The 23638-nt window shown below is 35.9% G+C and overlaps 2 protein-coding genes across 2 annotated transcripts; both read right to left on the bottom strand.

Annotated features, from left to right (window-relative positions):
* Positions 1-3859: 3859 nt before the first annotated feature.
* On the bottom strand, positions 3860-10998 carry LOC145640043 (uncharacterized). The gene is made up of 4 exons (XM_081691354.1): positions 10798-10998; positions 10255-10465; positions 4079-8878; positions 3860-3888 (listed from the first exon to the last, which is right to left on the bottom strand). The coding sequence occupies exons 1-4, from the start codon at positions 10996-10998 to the stop codon at positions 3860-3862; spliced, it is 5241 nt and encodes a 1746-aa protein (XP_081547480.1).
* A 3085-nt stretch (positions 10999-14083) lies between these two features.
* LOC145640042 (uncharacterized) lies at positions 14084-15408 on the bottom strand. Its single transcript, XM_081691353.1, has 3 exons — positions 14819-15408; positions 14660-14723; positions 14084-14260 (listed from the first exon to the last, which is right to left on the bottom strand). The coding sequence occupies exons 1-3, from the start codon at positions 15406-15408 to the stop codon at positions 14084-14086; spliced, it is 831 nt and encodes a 276-aa protein (XP_081547479.1).
* Positions 15409-23638: the final 8230 nt, after the last annotated feature.

The raw sequence follows: 23638 nt of genomic DNA, 5'->3' as shown, positions 1-23638 counted from the left end.
GGGTGTCAAAATCAAGGACATGAAAGGGAGGGGTGGCCAGAAACGAAAATGGGAAGGGGATGCGGGGTCGGAAACAATGGCGAGAAGGGGAAAGGGAACCAAAAATTGGGATGGAAAGGGGAATGGGGTTTCCAGTGAGGAGTTTGGTGGAAGGAGCAGGTGTATTCCAGTCAAAGGGGAAGGGGATGGGTAAAGGGATTTTATTTAATTTTTTATTTTTTTATTTTAGTTTTAAGGTTTTTTTAATTAAACCATTAATATTTAAATTAAAAAAAATTTAAAAAAATACAATATTAACAAATGATGACGCAACACGTGGCAACTATAACCTGTAAAACAGGTTACTCGTTTTTTGTTCCATTTATGGCAGATGTGTGTCAAAGGTTGTTCCATTTTGAAATAATCTAAAGGTAATACTATTTTTGGAAGACCGCTAAAAGGTTTTGTTATTCTTGGCAAATTTTCCTACATTATAATTGGTTAGCTTTTTAATTTTATTTTTACTATTTTTTTAAAAAATACAATTGATTTTTCTAAAAATAGAAATAGAAAACAAAAGAAAAAAAAAAAAACAACATCCCCCCTCCCACCATCCTGTTAACAACCCAACCACCCTCGTAAAAAACCACAACCACTAGCTACATCCCCCACTCTCACAAATAACTTCCTCCTTCCCCCCCCCCCCCCCCCAACGCCTGACTGCGTGCCGGCCGAGCCTTACCCACCCCTTCTACTTCCCTTTCCTCTTCCTCTCTCCATTGAAGCAGCGTGCCCTAGCTACCTAATTTAAATCGTGCGGTGGGGTTTCAATGTAGTGGTGGTCGTGGGGTTTCAATGTAAGGGATGGTAGTGGGATTTTAATACAGTGGGGTGACTTTCCGGTTTAAGCCAGGGTTGGGTGGGATTTCATGATGAAATTGGGTGTCGGGAAGAGGAGTGGTCTGCCATGGTTAGTGTTGGTGTTGGGGCGCTCAGGGGATAATATAGGATCAGCATGGTTTGATTCGGAGGGGTTTTGAGGTGGTAGGGGCCAAGGTAGTTTGATTCAAAGTAGATTTGAGGTGGTGGAGTTTTGGGTCTGATCGTCTGAATATGGAGTTGTAGGTGGAGGAAGGGTGGTCTAATGAACAAGAAAAAGCAGTTTTTTATATATTTATTAATTTAAGGTATTTTATAAAATTAAAATCATCATTAGTAAAATAAAAAATGTTAAAATAATCTTAACAAATTATAACGCGTCATGTGTCTAATGTAACCTGTAATATAAGTTACCGGTTTTTTGTTCTATTTATGGAAGATGTGTGTTAAAGGTCATTTTATTACAGAATAATCAAAAGGTCGTTTTATTTTTAGAAGACTGATGAAAGGTCATATTATTCTAGACAATTTTTCCTATTTTTAGCTACTCAAAAGGTTGACTTGTTTTGAGCTAACCGGACAAAAGTCGAATTATTTAAAATTAACCCAATAGTGGAATTATTCCGGACAATTTTTGCTTATTTTATTATAAGTAGCCCATGCATTGTACGGACCCAAGAGCTAGTTGTTATTCTAAGATACCCTTAGAGTTCAAACTATCCCCTGACTTATAACTACCTACTAGCTAGGTAATTAACCTTTTGAAATTCTAATGTAAGAAGTCCCCATATATAACCAAAAAATTAATAATATTACCTCCGTTAACTTTTAGTTGCAACTTTGGGGTATTATTTGTGAGATATAAAATATTCCAAAGTTGCAACTAAAAGTTAACGAAGGTTGTAATATAACTAACCCTCCCTTAATATTATTTTAACTCAATAGCCCCTAATTTATACTCCGTAACTAGGTAACTCTTAAAGATCAAAGTAAACCTTAACATTCTAATTAAATTACCCCATCTTATAACTAGGTAAGGTAACCCTCAAAGATATAAGTAAACGTAAATATTCTTAACACCCTAGTTATAAGAAGGGGGTAATTTACTTATAACTAGGAATAGAGTCACTTCGGATCGGGTCACTTTAAATCGGGTAACTTCAAATCGGGTTGATTCAGGTTAATCAATTCTAGTAAAAATCGGGTCGGGTCACTTCGAGTGTCCGGTCACTTCGGTTTTCGAGTTAGTTTCACGTCGGGTCATTTCGCGCATTGGGTCACGTTCGTGTCAACTTCATTTCGGATCGGGTTTGGGTCAAGTTAGTTCGGGTTTGGGTGATTTTTGGGTCAATGATTTCAGGTCAACTTTCGAGTCGCGTATCGGATCATTCAGGTCGGGTTAGGATTGTCAGGTGTGTCTATAATGCAGTTATTTATAAACAAAGAGAATACATAATACATAATACATCTATCTATATATCTATCTATCTATTAACCTATACTAAAAGCGACCCTAAGATAACACTCGTCACAATGTCATCAATTATTTTCCCGCTACTTTCATATTTTCTTATTAAATTATTATATTTTATTACTCTCTAATATATATATATATATATATATATATATATATATATATATATATTATCAATCATTAGATTCTATTATATAATATGTGTGACTAATATGGATATAAATCTTTATTGACACAATTTTGTTTAGAGGGATTGACATAATATTTTAGTTAGTGTATAATGTGTTGCTTATTTCTAAATGTAATTGATTCTATTACATAATATTATCAATAATAAGATTCTACTCTTATACATACTATACTTGATTAAAATCAATAATTTTATGACTGATGCATGATGATCTAAATTGTACCCATAAAGTCAAAGAATGATAATCTAACATATACCCATAACCCATGCATAAATATCCCATTGTACTTGTAATTTTTTTTTTTAGAAATCCATAATCACCTTAATTAAAACAATAGAGTGATTCATTTTAAGCATATGCCAAAAACTAAGCTATAATATCTCAATTAGTAGATACTCCACATTATTTGGGGTAAACTCATACTTCTATTATTATCAAAGTATTATTTGTAATTAAGAGAGATCAAAATGTTATCATTCCACCCTCTTCCACTACCCCTTCTAAGTTCTAACATGTCAATTATACTTTTTAGACTAATATTATTATTAAACTAATAAACTAATATAAGAAAATATATACAATTTGGTGGTAATTTGAACATTTATTTAATTTAAGGGGTGATAATTTAAAATAAAAAATTATTCGGGTGATTAGTTCGAAAATGGTTACATTTTTGGGTGGTAATTTAAAACATTTCCTAATAATAATAATAATTCAATTATATCCGTGCATGACACGGGTCTTACACTAGTTACCAATATAAATGAAAGTACTCAATTTTATGAAACTATTTGTTGTGAGAGTGAGGGATAGCTCAAGTGGTTAGAGCTTCCCTCTCGATTCCAGGAGATCCTAGGATCAATTCTCTCCCCCGCCCTTTGGCTCTCTAAACACCAAAAAGGAAAAAAAAAAAAAATATATATATATATATATATATATATATATATATGTATATATATATGAATTGAAGAAACACGAAACACCATTCAAAAAAAAAAAAAAAAAAAAAAAAATTAAAAAAAATTAAAAATTAAAGAAACATGAACAGAAATTAAAAGCTTAGGAAAAGACTAGAAACACATAGATTTGTACTTTAGTTAGACTTTCCCTTGTTTCATACAGTATATACACAATAAGTCAATAATAGCCATGCATTTTTACAGATTTTACAAAATAGCATATAGATATTCAAGCTCCAATGCTGAGATAACAATCAGAAAAGATCCCTTCTGATAACAAGCAAAAAACAGGCCAATCTTGGTTACATCAAAATATGGAGCAACTCATCAAATTCGGATGCCATTGAAGACGAATATCAGCCATTGAGGAAAGCTATTCACAATATTAAACCAAAAGTGCCATTATCTGCATAAGAAAACATAACAGAAGTCAATACAATTGCTGATTAGAATGATTAAAAACCTCAGAAAATTACAAATTTCTGAAGTATATATGTACATTATTTAGTAAAACACCAACTTGAATCTATATAACTTACCTCTTAACTAGTATCTTTGTTTCTTAGAGGAAGGCAAAGGAGTGGATGGGCAAATACGTTTGCAGGAACCATCCGCTTCCAGCTGCTCGAAAGGAAACACATCATTAAGAAATTTTTCATCTTCTAGCAACAACTCCAAATTCTCTCTTGTAAGAAGAAAGTCAACAGACAGTTGCTCGAACTCATAATCAAAACCCAGCTGGATCATCATTCTTAAATCGCTCACTGCAACAGATCTCTCCCGAGCTAGAAGGCCTTCAGCAAGCTCCTGTGAAAAACAACTCCCGAATTCCATAGTCAACTTCCGATTTCCATAAGAAGATTTATCAATGAGCAGCATGCATGACTCCTTATTCCAATGAACCAGCTTTCGAGATTCCACTACATATGGTTTGCAACCAGGCAGATTCAATGCATAGTTTACTAGTATTGGTCCATTACACTCATATACTGACAAGTTGAGAATCGACATTACAGCTTTATGCCTCAATTTCACACCCAAATTAACCTTTGGGCCAGAAAGGTAAGCAAGCACGATCATTATTAGACCTCTGGAGATGAGTTTCTTTTTCATGTCAGTGCATAGGCTTTGTTGATTAAACACAGAACAAGTTTTGACTTGAAGCTTGACAGATTCAGACAGGCGTTGCACTCCAAGAGAATCATATACAAGCTGGAGTTTTGCAGGAGTAAAAGATGAGGTGATGCTCCCTTTTGGAAACCACACATATGGAGGACAATTATCAAGACTCGTGAACATTTTTTTAAGAAGCAAATCATCTGGCAAAATCACCTCTTCCTTTCTAAGGAGTCGGATTCCTGAAGTTGATGATACAGTAGGCAATTCAGTCAGGTTTTGCTTTAGAACCTTCTCGGTCTCTGGAGTCCAGTTGTCAAGAACAAAGCTCCAAAAAGAGTGGCATTCTGAGGAAGATAGTTGGCAATCCGCTCTCTTCACCCAGCTTTGCCATAGCTGCATGTAGTGATCTAACCCAGGAACTTCCACTACACCAAAGGCTCGAGAGAACAAGTCAAGCAATGCGTCCTCATAATGGATATCCAGGCAATGAAACAGACTGTGGAAAAGCCCATCCTTACCATGAACTATGCAGACCTCTGAACTTACCCATTCGCCTTTGTCAGAATCATGTTGGCCAGGTATCCACACTTTAGATTCTTTAACTTTATCAGGAAAAATTGAATCATTGGAATACTTGTGCAAAAATTTGTAGAATCGCTTTACTGATGATGACTCGTTAAGTGAGTAAAGGGATTCGAAGAGGAGAGCACAAGCCTCGGCTGCATCAACTTTTACTCCAATGCTTTGCAGCTCATCCTTGTAGTCAGAAACACGATTGCCATAGTAAATCTCATCAAGAAATGGCAAATCAGTATATTGAAGGATATCTTTCCATTCTGGATGAAGTAATACGCATTGCTTAGGGGTTTTATAACCTTCACTGGTCTTCAAAAACTCACTGGACATAACATTTTCAAGAAAGGGAGCAAGTGAAAAATTCTCATTGCAGATTTGTGACATTAGAATTCTGAGACATTTGAGCAAAGTTAAAGCACCTTCAGCATCTGTCTTTATCGGTGTTTTCAAACCCTTAGCAACGAAATGAGCTCCTTCTTCCAGGCCAACTATAACTCCAAGAATCTCTAGCTCATCTTGGTAGCCATATATGTCAATACCATGGTATGAATCATCGATCATTGGAAGATCTATTAACAGTGAGATAGACGCCCAAGACTTAGTAGAAAGAATGGATTCACTAGGCCTCCGGAAACCACAGTGGGTCTTGAAAAGTGCTTCTCCAGACAAAGCCTCACGAATCTGATGCAAATGATCAGGTGTGGTGTTCAACATATTCCTGATGCCTTGCAGCAGTAATATTACTTTTGAGGGTGACATCTTGCCAGATGATATATGTTTGTTTAATTGATTGGCCACAATGTTCAACGTGCCACAGAAATCCAATCCAACACCAAGTGCTTTCAGTTCATTTGTATAAGATTGTATTGATCTTCCGTAATACACTTCATCTACAACAGGAACCTCAACAATACTGGGTAGAATACCCAAGTTAGAACCAGGAAGTATGGTTGATGACGGACACTTGAACCCAAGGTTGGTTTTCAGCCAAAGTTGAGAATTCAGTTTCTCAATAAACGCAGTAGCACCTGGTTGCTGCAAGTTTCTTAGACACTCGAGAAGGAAGAAGCCACAATTACTTGTCATGGAAGCAGGGTTGACAGGAAAGACGAGTTTTTCAGTGACTAATCCATACACTTCTTGATCAAATTTTACCCCAAGTAATGCCAGCTCAGTTGAGAAAGAATCGAGTTTGCTCCCATAGAAAAATCTATCAATTGCAGGTAAGCAAGTAATGCGACAAACAGCTTCTGAATCTGATTCAGAGTTTAGAAAAACAGATTTACTTGGTGCACAGCTCCCTTGGGAAGTCCTGAGCCACCTACCTTTCCTCATTGTCGCTAACCATCCACTGTCAAGCATATCCCTTTCCTTGAGAAGACCGATAAATGTCAACAGAGAAATAACACAGTGCTTGCTCATCTCGGATGAAGCAACTGCTTTGAAATGGGTCATAGCTACCTTTTGCACATCATCCATTCCTACTGTAACTCCCAGATACTGCAGCTCATCTGTATAAAGGTTGATGCGATTCTCATAAAACGCCTCATCTAAGATAGAAAGATCGCTAAGAACACAGGATGTCATCTCGAATATTCTCTTCCCTATTTCGTTGAGAAGAACACACTTTGATGGAGAGTGATAGCCTGAATTTGTCTTCATCCACTTCCCTTTCCGAACACTGGCAATGAATTTTGCAGGCAGAGGAGTTTTCTGAGCTCGGAAAAACTTGATCCAGTCAAGTAGTAAAAATGCTTGCTCACTTGTCAATTTAGATGATGCAATGGGCAATGCGATATTTGGTGGAGGCAACTCGGGTAAATCTCGTGCTCTAGTATACTTTTCCATAAAACTGAGAAGTGATTTCTCATGAGTATATTCTCCAGCAAAGATTCCACTGGCACAATATACATGTCCCAACTCATGACATTTGTGTTCAGATAGCAGATTTTGCCCTCCAAATAACACTGACCATTTGCTGCCTTCCATGGAAACAAGAGTTGTAAACTTCCCACTTTGAATAGTGTCAGACCCATCAATTATTGGTATACACAAAATGAGGCATGACAAATCAGTCTCGGTTAGGAATCCTTTTCGATGAGAATGGAACAAAAAATGAACCAGTTTGAGCAGAAGATTTTGCTCAGTGTTGTTCATGATATAATCACGAAGTGATAAAGAGAAACTATAGGCAGAACAACACTCAATTTTAGCATGAGATGATAGCCAACCAAACAGAACAGAACTTTGTTCATGAGCAATAAGGGCAGCCTGGGTCGAGTTTGGCAAGAAAAACACATCACCTGAGCAGTTGAATTCCATGTTGCAAGAATTAAGCCAAGCATGAAGTTCAGAATCCATTGCAAACAAAATCCTGTGACCATCTTTCTTGGTTTTACAAGCACTGCATAGCTCCACTAGTCCGGTTTGATCAGTATACTTGAAAATCTGATTTCTCATAAAGAAAGTCTTAGAAAATACTTCCTCATTATTAGCAAAAATCCATAATATATCAATGTAATCAGTGTCAGATGCTTGGTCAAGTAATTTGCAAGCACTGATACATTTCTCATACCACCCAAAGCTCTCTGACGTAGACAAAACACAGAGAAAATCAAGAGTCTTATCAAATTCTTCGACATCAAGGGAAGCATCTAGTGGATGAATTCTCAATGAGGATAATCCCTCTAGAGAAATACCATTTTTTATCATGCGGATCAATACCTGTCTGAAGTCAGACAGTATTCTCATAGCTGATAGTGGCTTACAAAACTTTAAGCCATCATAAAATGTTTCATATGGCATGATTTTAGCGTCACACAGCATCAACCTGATACTTTCCCTCACTTCATCAAGTTCAGCAATCGGGGATTCTTCTACAGGCAAAAACTTGAATGTCTTGGCAATGGTGAAGAGTGTAGAACTCTCTTTCAAACAAGATGTAAACGCATTGAGAAATGCTGAAGGGACACATTTAAGTATGCCAAGGTTCCATTTGTTGTCTAATAGTATGCTTTCCCGAGAAGAAGAAAGCAAAAAATCTGCCTGTATTATGAAAGGAAAGTTTGTAACCATCATCGTTGGTAGGAATGCAAAGACTCCAACAGAAGAAGAGGTTCCCCTTGTTAGTCTATTGCCAACTGGGAACGCTAGTGAGATGGTCCATTCTTTAACATCTTCTCTGCCATGAACCTTGTTTTCAGTCTTTACTGGAAACATTTGCCTCCAAATGTAATACTGGCATGTCTCTTCATCTGAACCTTCTGCGCCCCCAACAGCTAGATGAACCAGGTGTGAATCTGCTTTTTTGGACCGTACAACCACATGTTGAGTTTCGTGGGATATAGAAATAGCACATACATCACTGGCATCTTTATAGTAGCTGCTGCTACTGCGAACATGCAACTTCTTTATCTTATACAAGAAAAGCAGAAGCTCTGGATGCAGCTGAGAAAGTTGCTCTTTGACAGACTCGATCTTCTCAGGTTTCAAGGGAAGAACAATTGTTGTAGTGGGAATGATTCTGTTTGATCCATATACACTTTGTATATTAGAAATCAACGATTTGTCTCCAACCCATTCAGGGACAATATAACCAATGCCACAACTCGGGTCTGGTTCTTCAGTGAATTTCACCTTATATCCATTGCTAATAATATGAGGCTCCTTACTCACCAGAAACACACTCTTGAATCCAATTCCTGCAGTGGACAACAAAGTCCATCCATTAGTTTCTTAGTTCATTAATTAAAAACTTCAAACACAAAAATGGGAGAGAGAAATTTTTCGTAATAAGTGACAAATTGCTTGATTATAATGAATAACTACATCTCAATCATCATATAAATATCCTCATGAATGCTCTCATGTAATATAAAAAGATAAGAAGACTCTGCTTTCAGTTGCTAACTAAATGAAGCATAGCACATAAGGCTTTTGATTTATTCTTACTCCGCAATTCACCTTGCTATACCACATCAGATATGTCACTTATGAGCCTGACACTTTTAAAGGATTCAGATGACATAGTAGCTCACTATTGTAAGATTTGTAACAATAGCCAAAATACCTATTTTTTATAGCTTCTTACTCATAACCCAAATATCAGCAATATGAGTGACATTCTATTCAAATCCAAGATTAACAACAACAAAAGCTGCATAGGTAAAGAAGACAGAATACATTTACAATTATGTTATCGCCTTCCCAAATATGCAGGATACAAAGGAAGTTATCGCCTTTTGTTCTGCTTAAAGAAATGATGTAGGTACACAAATGCTGCTTCAAAGAATACAAATATACAGAAAATAGGTTTTAATTAGTAAAATTTTGCAAAATTTATATTCTACAGATGCATCTCCTGCCTCAGCAATTCAGCATACTGCATAAAACATAAGTAGTGTCTAAAATTCTTCGTTTTCAACTAGCAACTTTTGCTGTCACATAAAATTAAACAAAGCGCTTAGAAAAGTTATACGGACAATTCAATTAAAACACTTTGAAAACTTCTTACACCAACGTCCCAACCCCTCTCATAGTCATATACAAAATAGTGTCAGGGGGTATATTGCAAGGAAAAAATACTACGTAACAAAAGAAAAAAAAAATTACAACCAATCATGCTGAAAAATTATAATACTATATGGAAAAAAGCTTAAGTGAAAGCCACAATATAATCTCACATGAACAAATTGTCAACAGTAATTGTTCGATAAACACACAAAAAAAATGGAAAGAAAAATTAATCCCGTAAAACAGGTGATAAGGTTTTTGTTTTTAGAGATAAGGTAACAGGGTATTTATTTATTTTATATTTTTTTTTGAAACATAACAGGATATTTATAAATCAACTAAAGACTAGACATCAAAATAAACAACGAGCATAGCTTAAAATTATTTTTACGAATATTATAAATCCATTTAAAAGTAAAAATTCATGGTGCTCATTTGAAAAAATGTAACTTTAAATCATCTGTACGAAAATCATAAAATCAAGATGAAATGATAAATTAACACTAAAAATCTACAATTTAAAACATCTCCTATACAGTAATCAAATTTTTTTTTAAAAAATCACCTTTTTCTCCGATAAAGCCTTGATCTCGTTTACCCTTCTTGGTGGAGCGACCCACACTACAAAGAGATACTATGTTTTGCATCGCAAACCCGACTTCATTGTTGAACACCACTAGTGTAGCCGGAGCTCCGGACCCGGTTAAGTCTCTTTTAGTGAGAACGAACTCTAAAGTTGGTTCTACCTCTTCGCCATACTCATTATCCTCCGCATTCTGCCCAAGTAGTTCAAATTAAAATTATTTACAAAGTACAAAACTCGTGCATGCATGATGTATTATTAAAACATACAACTAATAGTTGCACCTTAGCTAGTGAAAAATGATACATGTATGTAGCATTTGAACAAATATATAAAGAATAATCAAATTTGACCATAGATAAGTTAGTTTTGCAACCATACACTAGCACAAGCGTACACACTTATGATGTCACACGTACACACATACAAATTCAATCAGTAGATAAATTAGTTTTGCAACCATACATGCGACCCGACTACGATGTCACACATTGAAAACATAAAATAGTACTAGTAAAAATTAACCTGAATGAGTTCCATAAGAAAATGGACATCTTTAGTGTAAAGCTCAGCAGAAAGTCTAGTAACAGCACGATGAAGATCAAAGGTAAGTGGGTTGGGGTGTTTAGCTCCAATTGAGAATTTTTTAGTTCTGATTTCTTCAATGTGTTCTTTAGCTGATATTTCTGCTAAAGATTTGCTAGGATTATTATTTTTACTCTCCATAATTATCTTTGTTACTTCTTTCAAAACCACCGATTAAAGTTTATGTAATAAGGAGGAAAAATGATATGGAAATTTGGAAATGTGGCTTAGAAAAACTGAAAAAGGTAGGATTTGACAAGTCAAGAGAGTTGGAAAAATGGAAAGAGTGTAGTTGTCCTACTCCTGGAGTATTATACAGGCTATAGCAGGAGTGGCTCGACTCTCTAGTTTTCAAGTGTACTACTGCCCAATAATTGCAGGCCATGTAATAAGATGGATGATTGTAGAAGAAAATTAAATCGCCAAAACAAATTTGCCTTGAAATATGATTTGTTCAAGTACAAAGAAAATAGATATTAGTACTCCCTTTTTTTTTCAAAGGTATTTTGCACATATGTCCATGTGAAAATTTGAGTGAAGTGTCAAAAATTTATCCAACGCGAGTAATTTACTTGAAATCAAAATGTTATTGGACCACTTGGATTTAAGAGTTTTATTTCAAATTCGATTTGAAATCAACCCAACATTAACTTGGTATCGACCCATTATTAATTTAGAACCAACAAAGCTAAATCCGACAATTCAAGATCTTAATTCAATCTAACCCAAGATGAATTTTACCGAAAACCATTTATATCGGAAATATACCTTATTTAACCCGACCTTTATTTACCCAACCCGAAACTACCTACAACCTTTATTAACCTGACTCAAAACGTAATAGTTAATTAGTTATCGACTTGTTGATTGTAGTGGAGATGTAAAGGGAAATATTATAATAAAAGTGTAGTAAATGGGGGTTATAAATAATTTTTAGTAATATAAAAGAGAAAATTTATAAAATACTTGTGTAAGTGGGGTTGGTAGAAGTGAAAGATAATAGATTACTTGTGTAGGTAAAGTTATACAACACTATTTCATAAACTTGAAACCTAAAGGCGCAGCTAATTAAAATTCAAAACTTAAATTATTCAACCTAAGATTGAGCTGATAATCAACATAACCCGACTCAAATTTAACCGAAACTCGATTGATTTTGAATTGAAGTATAACCGAATACTATATGACCCAAATCAAAGTCTATTAAATCCATTTGGACTCAAATAAACCCGGTTAGATTCAAATCTGAGCTCATCTGAACTCAACATGACTCAACATGTATTTGACTTGACCCGAATTCAGGTTTAACTCGACCCTACTGGAACACAACTTTGACCCGAATCTAATTAAGCTTGACCAGACTTGATTTGGTATTTTAAAAATGACTCGTCATTACCCAACCCAAACATCCAAATCTATTGTGGGTCAACCCAAACTTCATCTAGTAAATTTTACTTAAAATCTTTAATTAATTTTTTAAGGGAATAAAATCTTTAATTATTAACAAGTATAAATTGCGGCGATTGAATATTAATAAGTACATCCATCAGTTTCATTATGTTTGTCCCATTTATTAGATCGATGTAAATCTTTAATCGTAAATATTATTAATATCACACCCCCAAAAAAAATCTGAAAATTAGATATTAATAATATACTTATCGAGACAAATAAAACTAAATCTCATATGATTATGTTTATTCTTTTATATAAAAAGAAATTAAGAATTTTTGCTCTAATTTTTAAAACTCAAGAGATTCTAATTAAATAGGACTAACAAACTAAAACGAAAGAAGTAATAAGTTGTAACAATTGAATATTAATAAGTGTATTGAAATTCATGTGAAGAGCTTTCAAATATATCAGTAAATTCTTGGACAGGAGTGGAACACTATGGCCTTGTTTGGTGAAAAGCTAAAGCTGATTGTATTAATTAGCTGATTTTGACTAGCTGATTATATTAACTGATTTGACTAACTGATTGTATTAATTAGCTGATTATATAAAAGTGTTTTTTTCTGAGGAAATATAAAAGTGTTTGGTAAACTACTATTAGTTGATAAGTATTTACTTATGAAAAATGACCAATAAGCCCATTGACATATATGTATATAAAATTGAAGAAAATATTAATCCCACTAAAAGTATTTAATTCATCAAGAGAATCTCTTTATTCTTATATTAGTGTATTTATGTAATTCACTACTACAATTAGTTTTTTAAGATTTACAAATTCATTTAGATAGTGTTTTTATTTATTGATTTATGTAATTTAAGATTTTTGATAAACATTTTAAAAAGTTATCAATGTACCAACTCTTAAGTTTATCAATAATTGAGGGGAAAAAACCATAGTACCTGGCCCATTGCTTTTCTCATGCATACATAATGAATAACCCCTTCTTCATGTTCCCCCAAACCAATTTCACCATCTTTATCTCCTTTTTCTAATTGTGAAAAAAAAAATCAATTAATGCTAATGCTCCATCATCCTATCTCTTTATAAAAAACAATTGAAAGGAAATCAAAATTATTGACATCTATTTGCAGATCTGACTACTCCTAACTATGAAGGTGAAATTTCAATATTATTCTCAATTCTAGAGCAAGAATTAAAACATGCATACCTATTTTTAAAGTGAAAATAAATTTGGTGATAGATCGATGGAGAAATTCTTCTGTATGTAGATTAAAGGTTTTTTTTATCTGAACGTAAATAATGGTTTCTTGTTATTTTCACCCTTTTTTATTATTACAAGTAATATGTTATTGATTAATTGAATTTTATTAATTGAATTCTCAGGAGAACCATGATTTATTGCAGTGAATTTTTGGGCATTTGTGTAATTATGCAAAAGAACCAAATAAGCTAATTTGAAAACGTTGGGGTTAGGAGCATTTCCTAATTAAGCTGATTCCTGCCAATCAGTTAATGTGACCCGTTGTTTACCAAATACCTCAATTAGATGATTGGTTTGGTCAAATCCTCCAAATGTATTGAATAAGCTCTTTTTGGCTCAATAAGCTGATAACCAAACGCAACCTAACTTTTTCATTGATGCTTAGTGTAATTTGTGATTATTGCACCCCCAACGTCATGCCTCAAAAGGAGAGCTTAAAATGTATTTTTCAGTTTCTCTAAAATTTGAGTGGGAGTTTTGGTTGCCACAATAATGGGTTTTTTTTTTTTTTTTTTTTTTTTTTTTACAATAGCAAAACACAAAAACTAAGTGACAAAGCTATAAAGATTAATTCTACACGCATTTTCCTGACCGTGAGCCTGTCCCACCTGATCCTTACTTACTTTCCAAGCAACACAAATCTTAAAAGTTGAAGCCAAATTCTGGATGTCACGTATAGTCCAAAGAATATTGATGTCCGCCGCGTGCTGATAACTGAGAATCTAAAACAAAATAGAAGAATCTGAGAACAAAAAGACTTGAGGAAATATTTTAGAAATAGCCCACCTAATATCCATCAAGCAGGCAAGAGCCTCTGCTTGTAAAGTCGAAGCCGCCTTGCAAAAATGACCACCCCCGTCTTGAAAAATATCACCGTTTGTGGAGAAAGCCCACCCTGACCACACATTGCATGTGTTCTTCTGCCACGAGCCATCAATAAGAACAGTTACACCTTGCGTGCATTGCAATCGGAGTATGGAATAATGTATAGACCTCTGTTCCCAGAGAAGTGTGGAGAAAACCCGAAGGTCTAGTATCTACAACTACTAAATCAGAGCTTGCCCCATGAGAGTGCCTACCCTGTTTATCATAGAAAGTTTCAAGCTCCTCCATAGCCTTACCCATATGATGAATCGAAGCCTCACCACCCAATCACCAACTTCTTCTCTAAAGACCTGTCCATTCCTAGTTATCCATAAGCACCAAAGGGTCACTATAAGCTTAGTGATCCTATCGCTATGAATAACATCCTCGCTGTAAAAAAAAAAAGCGGGATATACCTCTGAATCCATTGTCGCAAATGAGTAGATTCAGCAAGATTCAAGTTGAAAATAAGGGAACAATTATCCCACGCATACTGTGCCACCGTGCACTCTCTAAACAAGTGTTGGAAGTCCTCTTCTTCCTCCCCACAAACATTGCACCCCAATTGTACTGGAATACCCTTATGGTGGTGGTTGGTTTTAACTGCCAGACTGTTCAAAAGTAGCTTCCATAGGAAGAGGGTCCATTTAGAAAGGATATTCAACCGCCAAAGAAGCTTCCACACCTCCTTATGCAACGCGTGAGAAGACTCCTGTACTTTCAAGCCCCGGAGAAAGGCATACCCCATCTTAGTCGTGTATTTCCCTAACTTATGATTAGGCCAGTACAATAAGTCCTCGTTCTGGTCATTCGACAGCTCCATACTTAAGATTTCCCTGGCACTTTCCCATTCAAACCTTGTTCTCACGAGGGAGATATCCCACCTTTTAGGAATGCTGAGCAAAAAATCACTCACTAGACTCGCACCCATACCACTTAAGGGTTGGTTGGAAGCCATGACAGGCACCTTTCCATCAACCCATTTTATGTTAGCATACTTAATCATATCCCCAAAGCCAACTTTTCAAGAAAAACCCTCGACCATCCTGTTAGCCACTAAAAACAACCCTTTCCTCCCCCAAGATAGGGAGGAGCCCAATTTCCATGCCTTTCGTCCTTTAGTGAGAGGACTTACCTCCTTTTGATAAAGCACCCTAGAGGCCAAAAGTTGAGGATTACAGTGCATCCTTTGAACTTGTTTGAACAACATTGCACCATTTAGCGTACTCATCGATCTAATCCCAAATCCACCCATCCCCTTTGGAAGGTGAAGATTATCCTTCTTTATCCAATGCATGCCCTTTTCGCCCGTCGAGGCTGACTACGGGTGGAGACTAGGTAGTTGGACTAATCTTCCCTAGGCCAAACAAAATTTATATCACTTAACACACCCTTATAACTAGTATAGGGGTAAGTCAAGGGTCGAACCACTAGAAATGGAAGGTGGTCACTATTGCTAGAGTTAAGCTATTTCGAAGAGGTAAAGTAAGGTGTGTGTACTCTAAAACAACTAAGAAAACGAGATTAAAACCAAATATATCAAACACTAGAGTTTAGGATCCACATATACATGCAATGGATACAACTAATTAGGATTGGAATTGACTTAGTCGAGTGTTGCGAGGGAAAATCAATTAAGCAATCAAGAGAGTATGATAAACTATTCTCCTAAAGGTCAAACTAGCGTCAACTATGAGAGACTCTAGCTAGGAACTTCACAAACCAACTCAATCGACAAATGCAAGCCACAAATCAATTGTCCGTATCAATGTGAACTTACAATGCAATCTAGTGCAACAATCAAAGTTAGCTACTCTATCAACCAATTTAATCACTACATCAACTCTATCAATTTCCCCCAATTAGCATCAATCCATTACTCATATATGCTTCACCATTCCCCTAGCAAGAAAACTACTCACAATCCGTGGAAATCAAGATCAAAACTAAGCTAAACAACAAATTCATCATCATCATATTAATCAAACTAAATCAATCACAAATCAATCAAACTTGAACAATCAACAAAACAATTGAAATCAAAATCTAAGATTGCATTAAAGTAAAAGAAATCCTTACAAAATTTGGTGAAATCAATAGAAATTTTACTTAGAATCATCAATCATCAACCATGAACTTCTCTCTTTACAACCTAGAGTTTCTCTCTCTAAAACTATCTCTAATTTAATTCTCTAATCTATTCTCCCTCTAAAAATAGAAGGAAAGTTTATATATATATATATATATATATATATATATATATATATATATATATATATATATATATAGTAAAACTAACAAAGAGAAATTAGTTAGATTGTTCAAAATAGACCCGTATAGGCGCGGCCATCTTCAAGAGGGAGCGCGGCCGCGCAAAACTGATTACGGAACAGAGACCCAAATAGGCGCGCCCCCGCCATGGTCGCGTGCGTCCGCGCCTGGGAGTAAGGCAGCCTCCTTCACCCTCGACTTTTCTCTTCCTCGTGCGCTCCAGTTGATGATGTTGATGAACACGTAAGGTGGCAGTCTTCAAATAGCTTCCATGGTAGGTTCAACACCAAGAATGGTGCCCCCACCGCTTGAATGCACTAGCTAGAAGACTTGGACTTTACACACCTTCAAACTTGAACTTCAAATGGTAGGCAAGAGGCATCTCAAATGATGTAGAACTTGGTAAGGAGACTCGAGAATCCTCGGATTACAATTTTAACCTAAAAAATGAACAAAAAAAAAATAAAAGAGAAAATAGCAAAATAAACCAAGAAATGCATAAAAATAGAAAATCAACCAAGAAAATGCAAACTGAAGAAATAAAGAGTAAAACTAAGGAAAAACTAAAGAAAAGAGCTATAAAATAGCATGAATTTCACCCTAAGGACAAAAATGACACTCATCATAGGCCCAAAAGAACCTTGCGATGACGGAGTCAATAACATTTGCCGTAGAGATATAGGTAACTTAAAACATTTCATCACATGGGAAGAGATAATAATGAGGATAGAGTTAATTAACACGAGCTTGGCCGACTGGGAAAGCCTCACCGAGCTCCATCACATAATTTTGTTGGCAACCTTATCCACCAGAAGCCGAAAGTTATCCGCCCTTTTAATAGTGAAATCAATGGGAGCCCCTAGATGAATCCCTAAATTTTCCTTCTACTCCATTCTTAAGATGCCCTTAAAACATTGTGAATCCTGAACTGTCATTGATAGGCTGGATTTTATAAAAGATTTTTGGAGATTAAGTTGTTGTCCCGAAACCTTTTCAAGTTGCCTTAGCAAATTAGCTAAGTGCTCACAAGAGAGGGAGAAGTGGCTTTGAAGAAAATCATCGCATCATCTGCAAAGAAAAGATGGGAAATGGAAGGTGATCATCTTATAACCCTTATCCCTTTGATCAAGTTGATGTCTTCCGCAAGCAGTAGCATCCTAGACAGGATATCCATGCAGAAAAGGAAAAGGTAAGGTGAAATAGGATCCCCCTGCCGAAGGCCGCATTCGGGCTTAAAAGACTTCGTAACCCTTCCATTCAATAAAGACTTATAAGAGACAATATTAATACAATGCATTTCTCCACCCACTGTACCCATTGGTCCGAAAACCCATAAGCCTTCAAGATTTTTAGAGAAAAAATCCAATTAACCAGATCATAGGCCTTGGACATGTCAATCTTCAAAGCAGCCATCGGGGCCTTAATTTTTGTGCTAGAAATAACATGAGTTAGCTTGTGGATGAGAAAAATGTTGTCTTCCATATATCAACCCAAAACAAAAGCATGCTGGAATTCCGTAATCATAGACGGAAGAAGAGACCATTTCATCCTATTCGCCATACATTTCGTAATGTATTTATAAATAGTGTTGCATAGACTAATAGGTCAAAAATGCGCTACTACCTCCGGACAATCGACTTTTGGCAACATAACTAGGAGAGAAGCATTAAATTCCTTAAACAGAAAACCAATGCTAAAGAAATGATGAACAACCGCTACCACTGAACTTCCTACTAACTCCCAGTGAACATGAAAAATTCAACTATGATCCCATTCAGCCCAGGAGACTTTAGATGATGAATAGAAAACATCACTAACTAATTTCACTACCACAAAAATGAGAATAAGTAACACACGATATACAACTGTCAAGTTACATAGGCGATCTCTAGAAATTTACAGAGCGCCTATGTAAGATAAGCGCTTTGTATGTTAAAACCTATAGAACGCATGCCAAGGTTAACCGCTCCGTTTCATATACCCAAAATTTACACCATTCATTATAGAGCTCCTCTCATAGATAACCGATCTATAAGTATTATAAAAAACTTAAAAAAAAAATAAAACAAAAGGAAAACCCTTCATATAAGATAAGCACTACTAACACACGCACTAACCCTAACTCATTTTGCTAGCCATCACTCTCTAAATCTCTTACTTCTCCTCTCTCTTCTAACATCATCCCTCAATTATACGACCTCCAAGGCTTCAACTTGTTCACCATTACATCCCCTTGAATCACCCTAAGAGCCCTTCAATCACCCCTCATTTGTCTCTGCTTCGATCAAGATTAATAGCACATGCATTGTCTTGGTTTGTCCGCGGTGGGTTGATGTGAATCCTTCCACGAACTATAGCCGTCAACCGAGGTATACGAAGATTAATTTCATTTGTGTTCAAATTTCAATGTTCAAATTCGCTTTTTAGTTTGAAGCTTTCAATGTTCAGATTCAGTTTTTGGTTATTTTAAAGTGATTGATATGATTTTTTTTTTCCATCTTTAATTTTCATTTTAAAATTTCGTTTTTTACTCAATTATTTTAGATTTGTGGGTGTTTGGTGCGGTTACTTAGTGGGTATTTGGTTTTCATGTTATAATTTATGATTTTTTATCTTTTATCAATCAATTAAGTTTCATGTTATAATTTCCGATTTTCTCTTTTTTTTTAATCCAAAGTTTTAGATTTTTGTCTAATTCATTTTTTACAAACTTTAAAAAAATATCGGGTGTACAATAATTATTGTACATTCACTATAAATATAGACTAGATTGATTAAAAGTTACCCCTAAATAAATAAAAATTACCCTAATATGCATAAAAGTAATCCAATACAAATAAAAATTATTAGTAAAGAATCACATCTTAAATAACTAAAAATCAATTATTAGTGATTAAATGTAATTAAATTAAAATTATAAAACTTTTCTTATTGTCTATTTATATAAAAATTGTATTATGTTAAAAGTTACCCAAAAAAGGCAAAAAGTTACCCTAAAATTAGGTAAAAGTTACCCTTATCCTGCTCGATGTACAGTAAAATTAGTGTAAACCGGGTGTATACAAAAGTTTTTGTTCATTTTTTAGATCTTCATTTTAACATTCCGTTTTAATTCTCAATAATTAATTTTAAATCCCAATTTTCTAATTTTTCATCTTTAGATCTACTTTAATTCTTTTTTCTTTTTTTTAATTATATTGGAGTACTAACAATAACAATAATTATGCATCTTTTTTTTTTTTTTTTTTGCAGTGTTGCCTGTTTTTGTAGTGTTAATTTGTGGGTGGTTGATACGGGGGCGTGGGTGAGCAGAGGTGTGTGTTGCGGGCTTGCGGCTTGTGATTGCAGTGGTGGTTGTCTGAATCGTTGTTGAAGAAATTAGAACGTTGAGTAGAGGTGTTGCTGTCGTTTCGACGTTTGGTGTTGGTGACAGTGGTGGTTGTTTTTTTTGGTTGTTGTCTAAACTTGTAATAGAAATATAATTTTTTTTCCTAAATTAGTTATTGTAATCAAAATACTTGTAATCTTGTACTTATAATTTTTTTTATTAATAAATTGTTATTAGTATTTCATTATGCTATTTTATTAATTAATTATGTACGAATTATTATTATTATTTAAATAATAATAATAAAATCGCTTTTTTGTTTAAAAAAAATTAGTAAGGAAAGGGAGCGCCTATCTATGATAGGCGTTCTCTCTCTACGTAACTACAGAGCGCCTATCCTTAGAAAACCGCTCGCTTTTCCTTGTTTTTATTTGTTTTATACATGGAATAGAGAGTTGTTAGCTTAGATAGGCGCTCTATATTGTATTAGATATAGATCGCCTCAAATAGGCATTTTGTAGACTTTATAGGGAACCCCCTCAGAGGAGCGCCTTAGAGGCGCTCTATATACCCTATTTGAGGCGATGTGTATTCCTCTTTTTGTAGTAGTGTTTCTTGACTTGTAAAGGGCCTAATCAAAGTCGTCACCTCCGATTCTGGCAATTTTGGAAAACCCATCTCTCGAAATAATAGATCAATATCATCATCAACTGGACTACTAGTACCTAATCTAGAAATAAATTTTTTGTTAAGAGAATCTTGATTTAGAGTCTAAATATCATCCTGGCCACTAATCCACTCACCATTATCATTCTTGAGGGTTATGATCTTCTTCCGCTTTAGCGCTGCTTAACCCTATTAAACAATGTCGTGGAAGGCATATCACCTTCCCTAACCCAATTTTCTTTCAACCGATGCTGCGAATATTGGAAATCCAACTTTCTCTTAGGGATATTGTTATTTACCCCTTTCACGTACTCTTCCCCTTCCTCAATTTTTGATATTGCATCTCCTTGACCGCTTAAATTATTCGTAATGCTGCTCCAATTAACACCCCAAAACGTTCGATTATCCAAGCACCATTTTTGAGCTCTAGCTCTAAAACAATCAAGGTTTTTAGCCAAGACAAACATACTAGAACCATTCATGGAACTAGCCCATATATCGGTAGCCAAACCTTTGATAGCGTTATACTGCAAGCACCACCTTTTAAGCTGATAAGGTTGGTTAGACTGATGCAAAGAGGGATCCGAGTCATAAAGAATTGCCGCATGATCCGACACTACTATCGGTTCATGAAAAATTCGACCTTTCGGAAAATCCACAACCCATTGATCCGTACAAAAAGCTTTATCTAAACGCTCCATAATGAGACCATTCTCCAATTGTTTGTTAGTCTAAGTGAAACGAGGCCCAGAGAAAGGAACATTAATCACACCATTATTTAAGTGCCAATAAACAAAGGCACCTAGCCCTTTTATCACTAATGAACCCCCTAGCTTGTCTTGCAAATAATCGACTTGGTTAAAATCCCCAATCAAGAGACAATTAGGAGTTATGGAAAGAAGAGTAGTAATTTCATTCCATACTCTAGTCCTATCTTCTACTTTAGGCTCACCATAAACAAACATCACATTTCTATTACTTCCATTACCGTCATCGAGGTTACACAAAATGTAGTTCGGATGGAGTAGAAATAACACAAGTACCAACCCCTTGATACTAACTAAAAACCGATTGACCTCCCCTTGTAACATCCGCGTCCACTCCATAAGACAAATTTAGAGTGAGCGGATCAAATAAATGTTTACATCAACAAAAGGCATTTTAGTTTCGGATAAAAACAAGAACATAGGAAACTTAGAAGAAATAAATTAGCACACTAAATATGGATGTGTAGGGGGTTAGTGTGTCATTAAGACCCTTAAAATTCCATGAGGTGATCTTCATATGCCCATCGAGAGCTGATCCGGTGCAGCCACCACACCAAAACTCTCACCCATGGATCTCTAAATAGCTTGTTGAACCTCACCTTCCATGTTATCATCTTCTTGTTGTTTTGAGTTCACGTCCTCTTCCTTTCTCTTCTTAGAGGGACTTGAGAAGGAGGAGGAAGATGAGTATTGAATTCTCTTTTTCAATTCCTCTTGTTCCTATTTTCCTTTCGAAGCCGCGAGATGCACACCTTCACCCCCTAATTCCTAGCCATGTCAACATCGGATATTGCCTTTGATTGAACTCGAACCCCATATCTTTATCACGTTGCCATAAACTGAACCCACCCTTCTCAGACCACCGATCAAGAGTCTTTCTCCTCTTTTTAGCAACCCAGTCAAGAGTAAAAGCACACTTACGAACATAACCATCATCACAAGACAGAGCTTCATAATGTATCTCATCTTGAACCCTTTTGTGCAGCCAAAACTGAACAATATCCAATTTAGTAGAAACACCGTTACCCCCATGGAATTTGGCTGAGACAGGGGAATTAGGAGGGTCAAATTCCATCATTGGCATCATTGGAAAAATTGGCTCAAAAAATGGAGAGGTGTCTGAAATTAGTTCTGGAAAAACCCGAGAAGAAGCATGACCATTGCGAAGAGAGTGAAGAAGTCTCCTCCTTACCTCAATTATATTCAGAGCGTTAGGAAAAGCAGAGAAGGAAGAGGGAGATAATCGTTTTACCCTCAGCGCTGGTGGAGAAATCGCCATCATTGATTCGCCGTAGCATTGGATGTCGTTGTCGAAGCTGAAATACCCAAGTTAAGAATATCCTGTAGCAAACCAGTTTGAGCCGGATGATTTAAGTGATTAAATGGAAGAGTGGCCCACTCGTCAGTGGCCAAGGTTTGAAACAACGTGGGCCCAAATAATTCTTGACGACCCGCTGCATTCAAGGATTCACCAATCTCAAAGATGGAGTTCCCAAAATGTGGCCTTGAAGATTCGCCCACCTCAAAGGTGGAGTTCATAAAACGGGGCCTTGTGAATGGTGGAGAATCTAGGTCACACCCAACCCAATGAATCATGGAAGTATGCTAGTTTGGGCTCTACCTTGGAGGTAGGCCCAAAGAAAAAGTAGGGATACCCATCCCCTGGTGCTCTGTCGTAGCAGCACCTGTGCGCCGCAGCCGATAGTATTAGGCATCCCCTATTTCTCCGTCATAGCATCCCCTACTGCTTTATTAGCCCGTACCTCCTACCCAGAGAAAGCGAAAGATTCCGTGCAAAATCCACCTCCCCGTGATTATTAGAATCATCATCTAGATCATCATCACTAGAATAAGAAACCTCCATCATTTGACGGAGAATATTGGTCAAACTCTGACTCTGTAATGGCATTATCTCGCTGACATCGCATCTCCGCATATAAGTCTTCTAGTTCCTCCAAACGCCGGAGATTAATTGTCGTATTACTGAAAATATAGTGATCTTGAAGACCATGAATCATGTTAGTATAAAAGGGTCGGTCCATTGGACTGTATAACACCCTCAAGCCACTTTGCTCTCGGGCTGCTAGTCTATGGCGCAGCTTGCGCTTGGCCACCTGTGAGGTAAGGTTGCACCTTCTAATTGAGTGGCCTATCATACCACATTGTTTACAGAATTTGAAAACCCCTTCATGTCGAAAATAAAC

This window comes from Chenopodium album, chromosome 7, assembly GCF_948465745.1.
Source record: "Chenopodium album chromosome 7, dcCheAlbu1.1, whole genome shotgun sequence".
NCBI classification, from domain to species: domain Eukaryota; kingdom Viridiplantae; phylum Streptophyta; class Magnoliopsida; order Caryophyllales; family Amaranthaceae; genus Chenopodium; species Chenopodium album.
The sequence above is the reverse complement of the archived record's forward strand: the minus strand, read 5'-3'. Positions and strand labels throughout refer to the sequence as shown.

What these genes read in the sequence shown, in the direction of transcription:
- LOC145640043 (XM_081691354.1), bottom strand. Translation starts at nt 10,998, where the DNA reads ATGGAGAGTAAAAATAATAATCCTAGCAAATCTTTAGCAGAAATATCA. An exon ending in TTCTTATGGAACTCATTCAG is followed by an intron (nt 10,466 to 10,797) that starts GTTAATTTTTAC and finishes CTACTTGGGCAG; the next exon opens with AATGCGGAGGATAATGAGTA. An exon ending in AGGCTTTATCGGAGAAAAAG is followed by an intron (nt 8,879 to 10,254) that starts GTGATTTTTTAA and finishes TGTCCACTGCAG; the next exon opens with GAATTGGATTCAAGAGTGTG.
- LOC145640042 (XM_081691353.1), bottom strand. Translation starts at nt 15,408, where the DNA reads ATGATTAAGTATGCTAACATAAAATGGGTTGATGGAAAGGTGCCTGTC. An exon ending in TTGCGACAATGGATTCAGAG is followed by an intron (nt 14,724 to 14,818) that starts GTATATCCCGCT and finishes ATGGATAACTAG; the next exon opens with GAATGGACAGGTCTTTAGAG. An exon ending in GGCTTCGATTCATCATATGG is followed by an intron (nt 14,261 to 14,659) that starts GTAAGGCTATGG and finishes ATTTTGTTTTAG; the next exon opens with ATTCTCAGTTATCAGCACGC.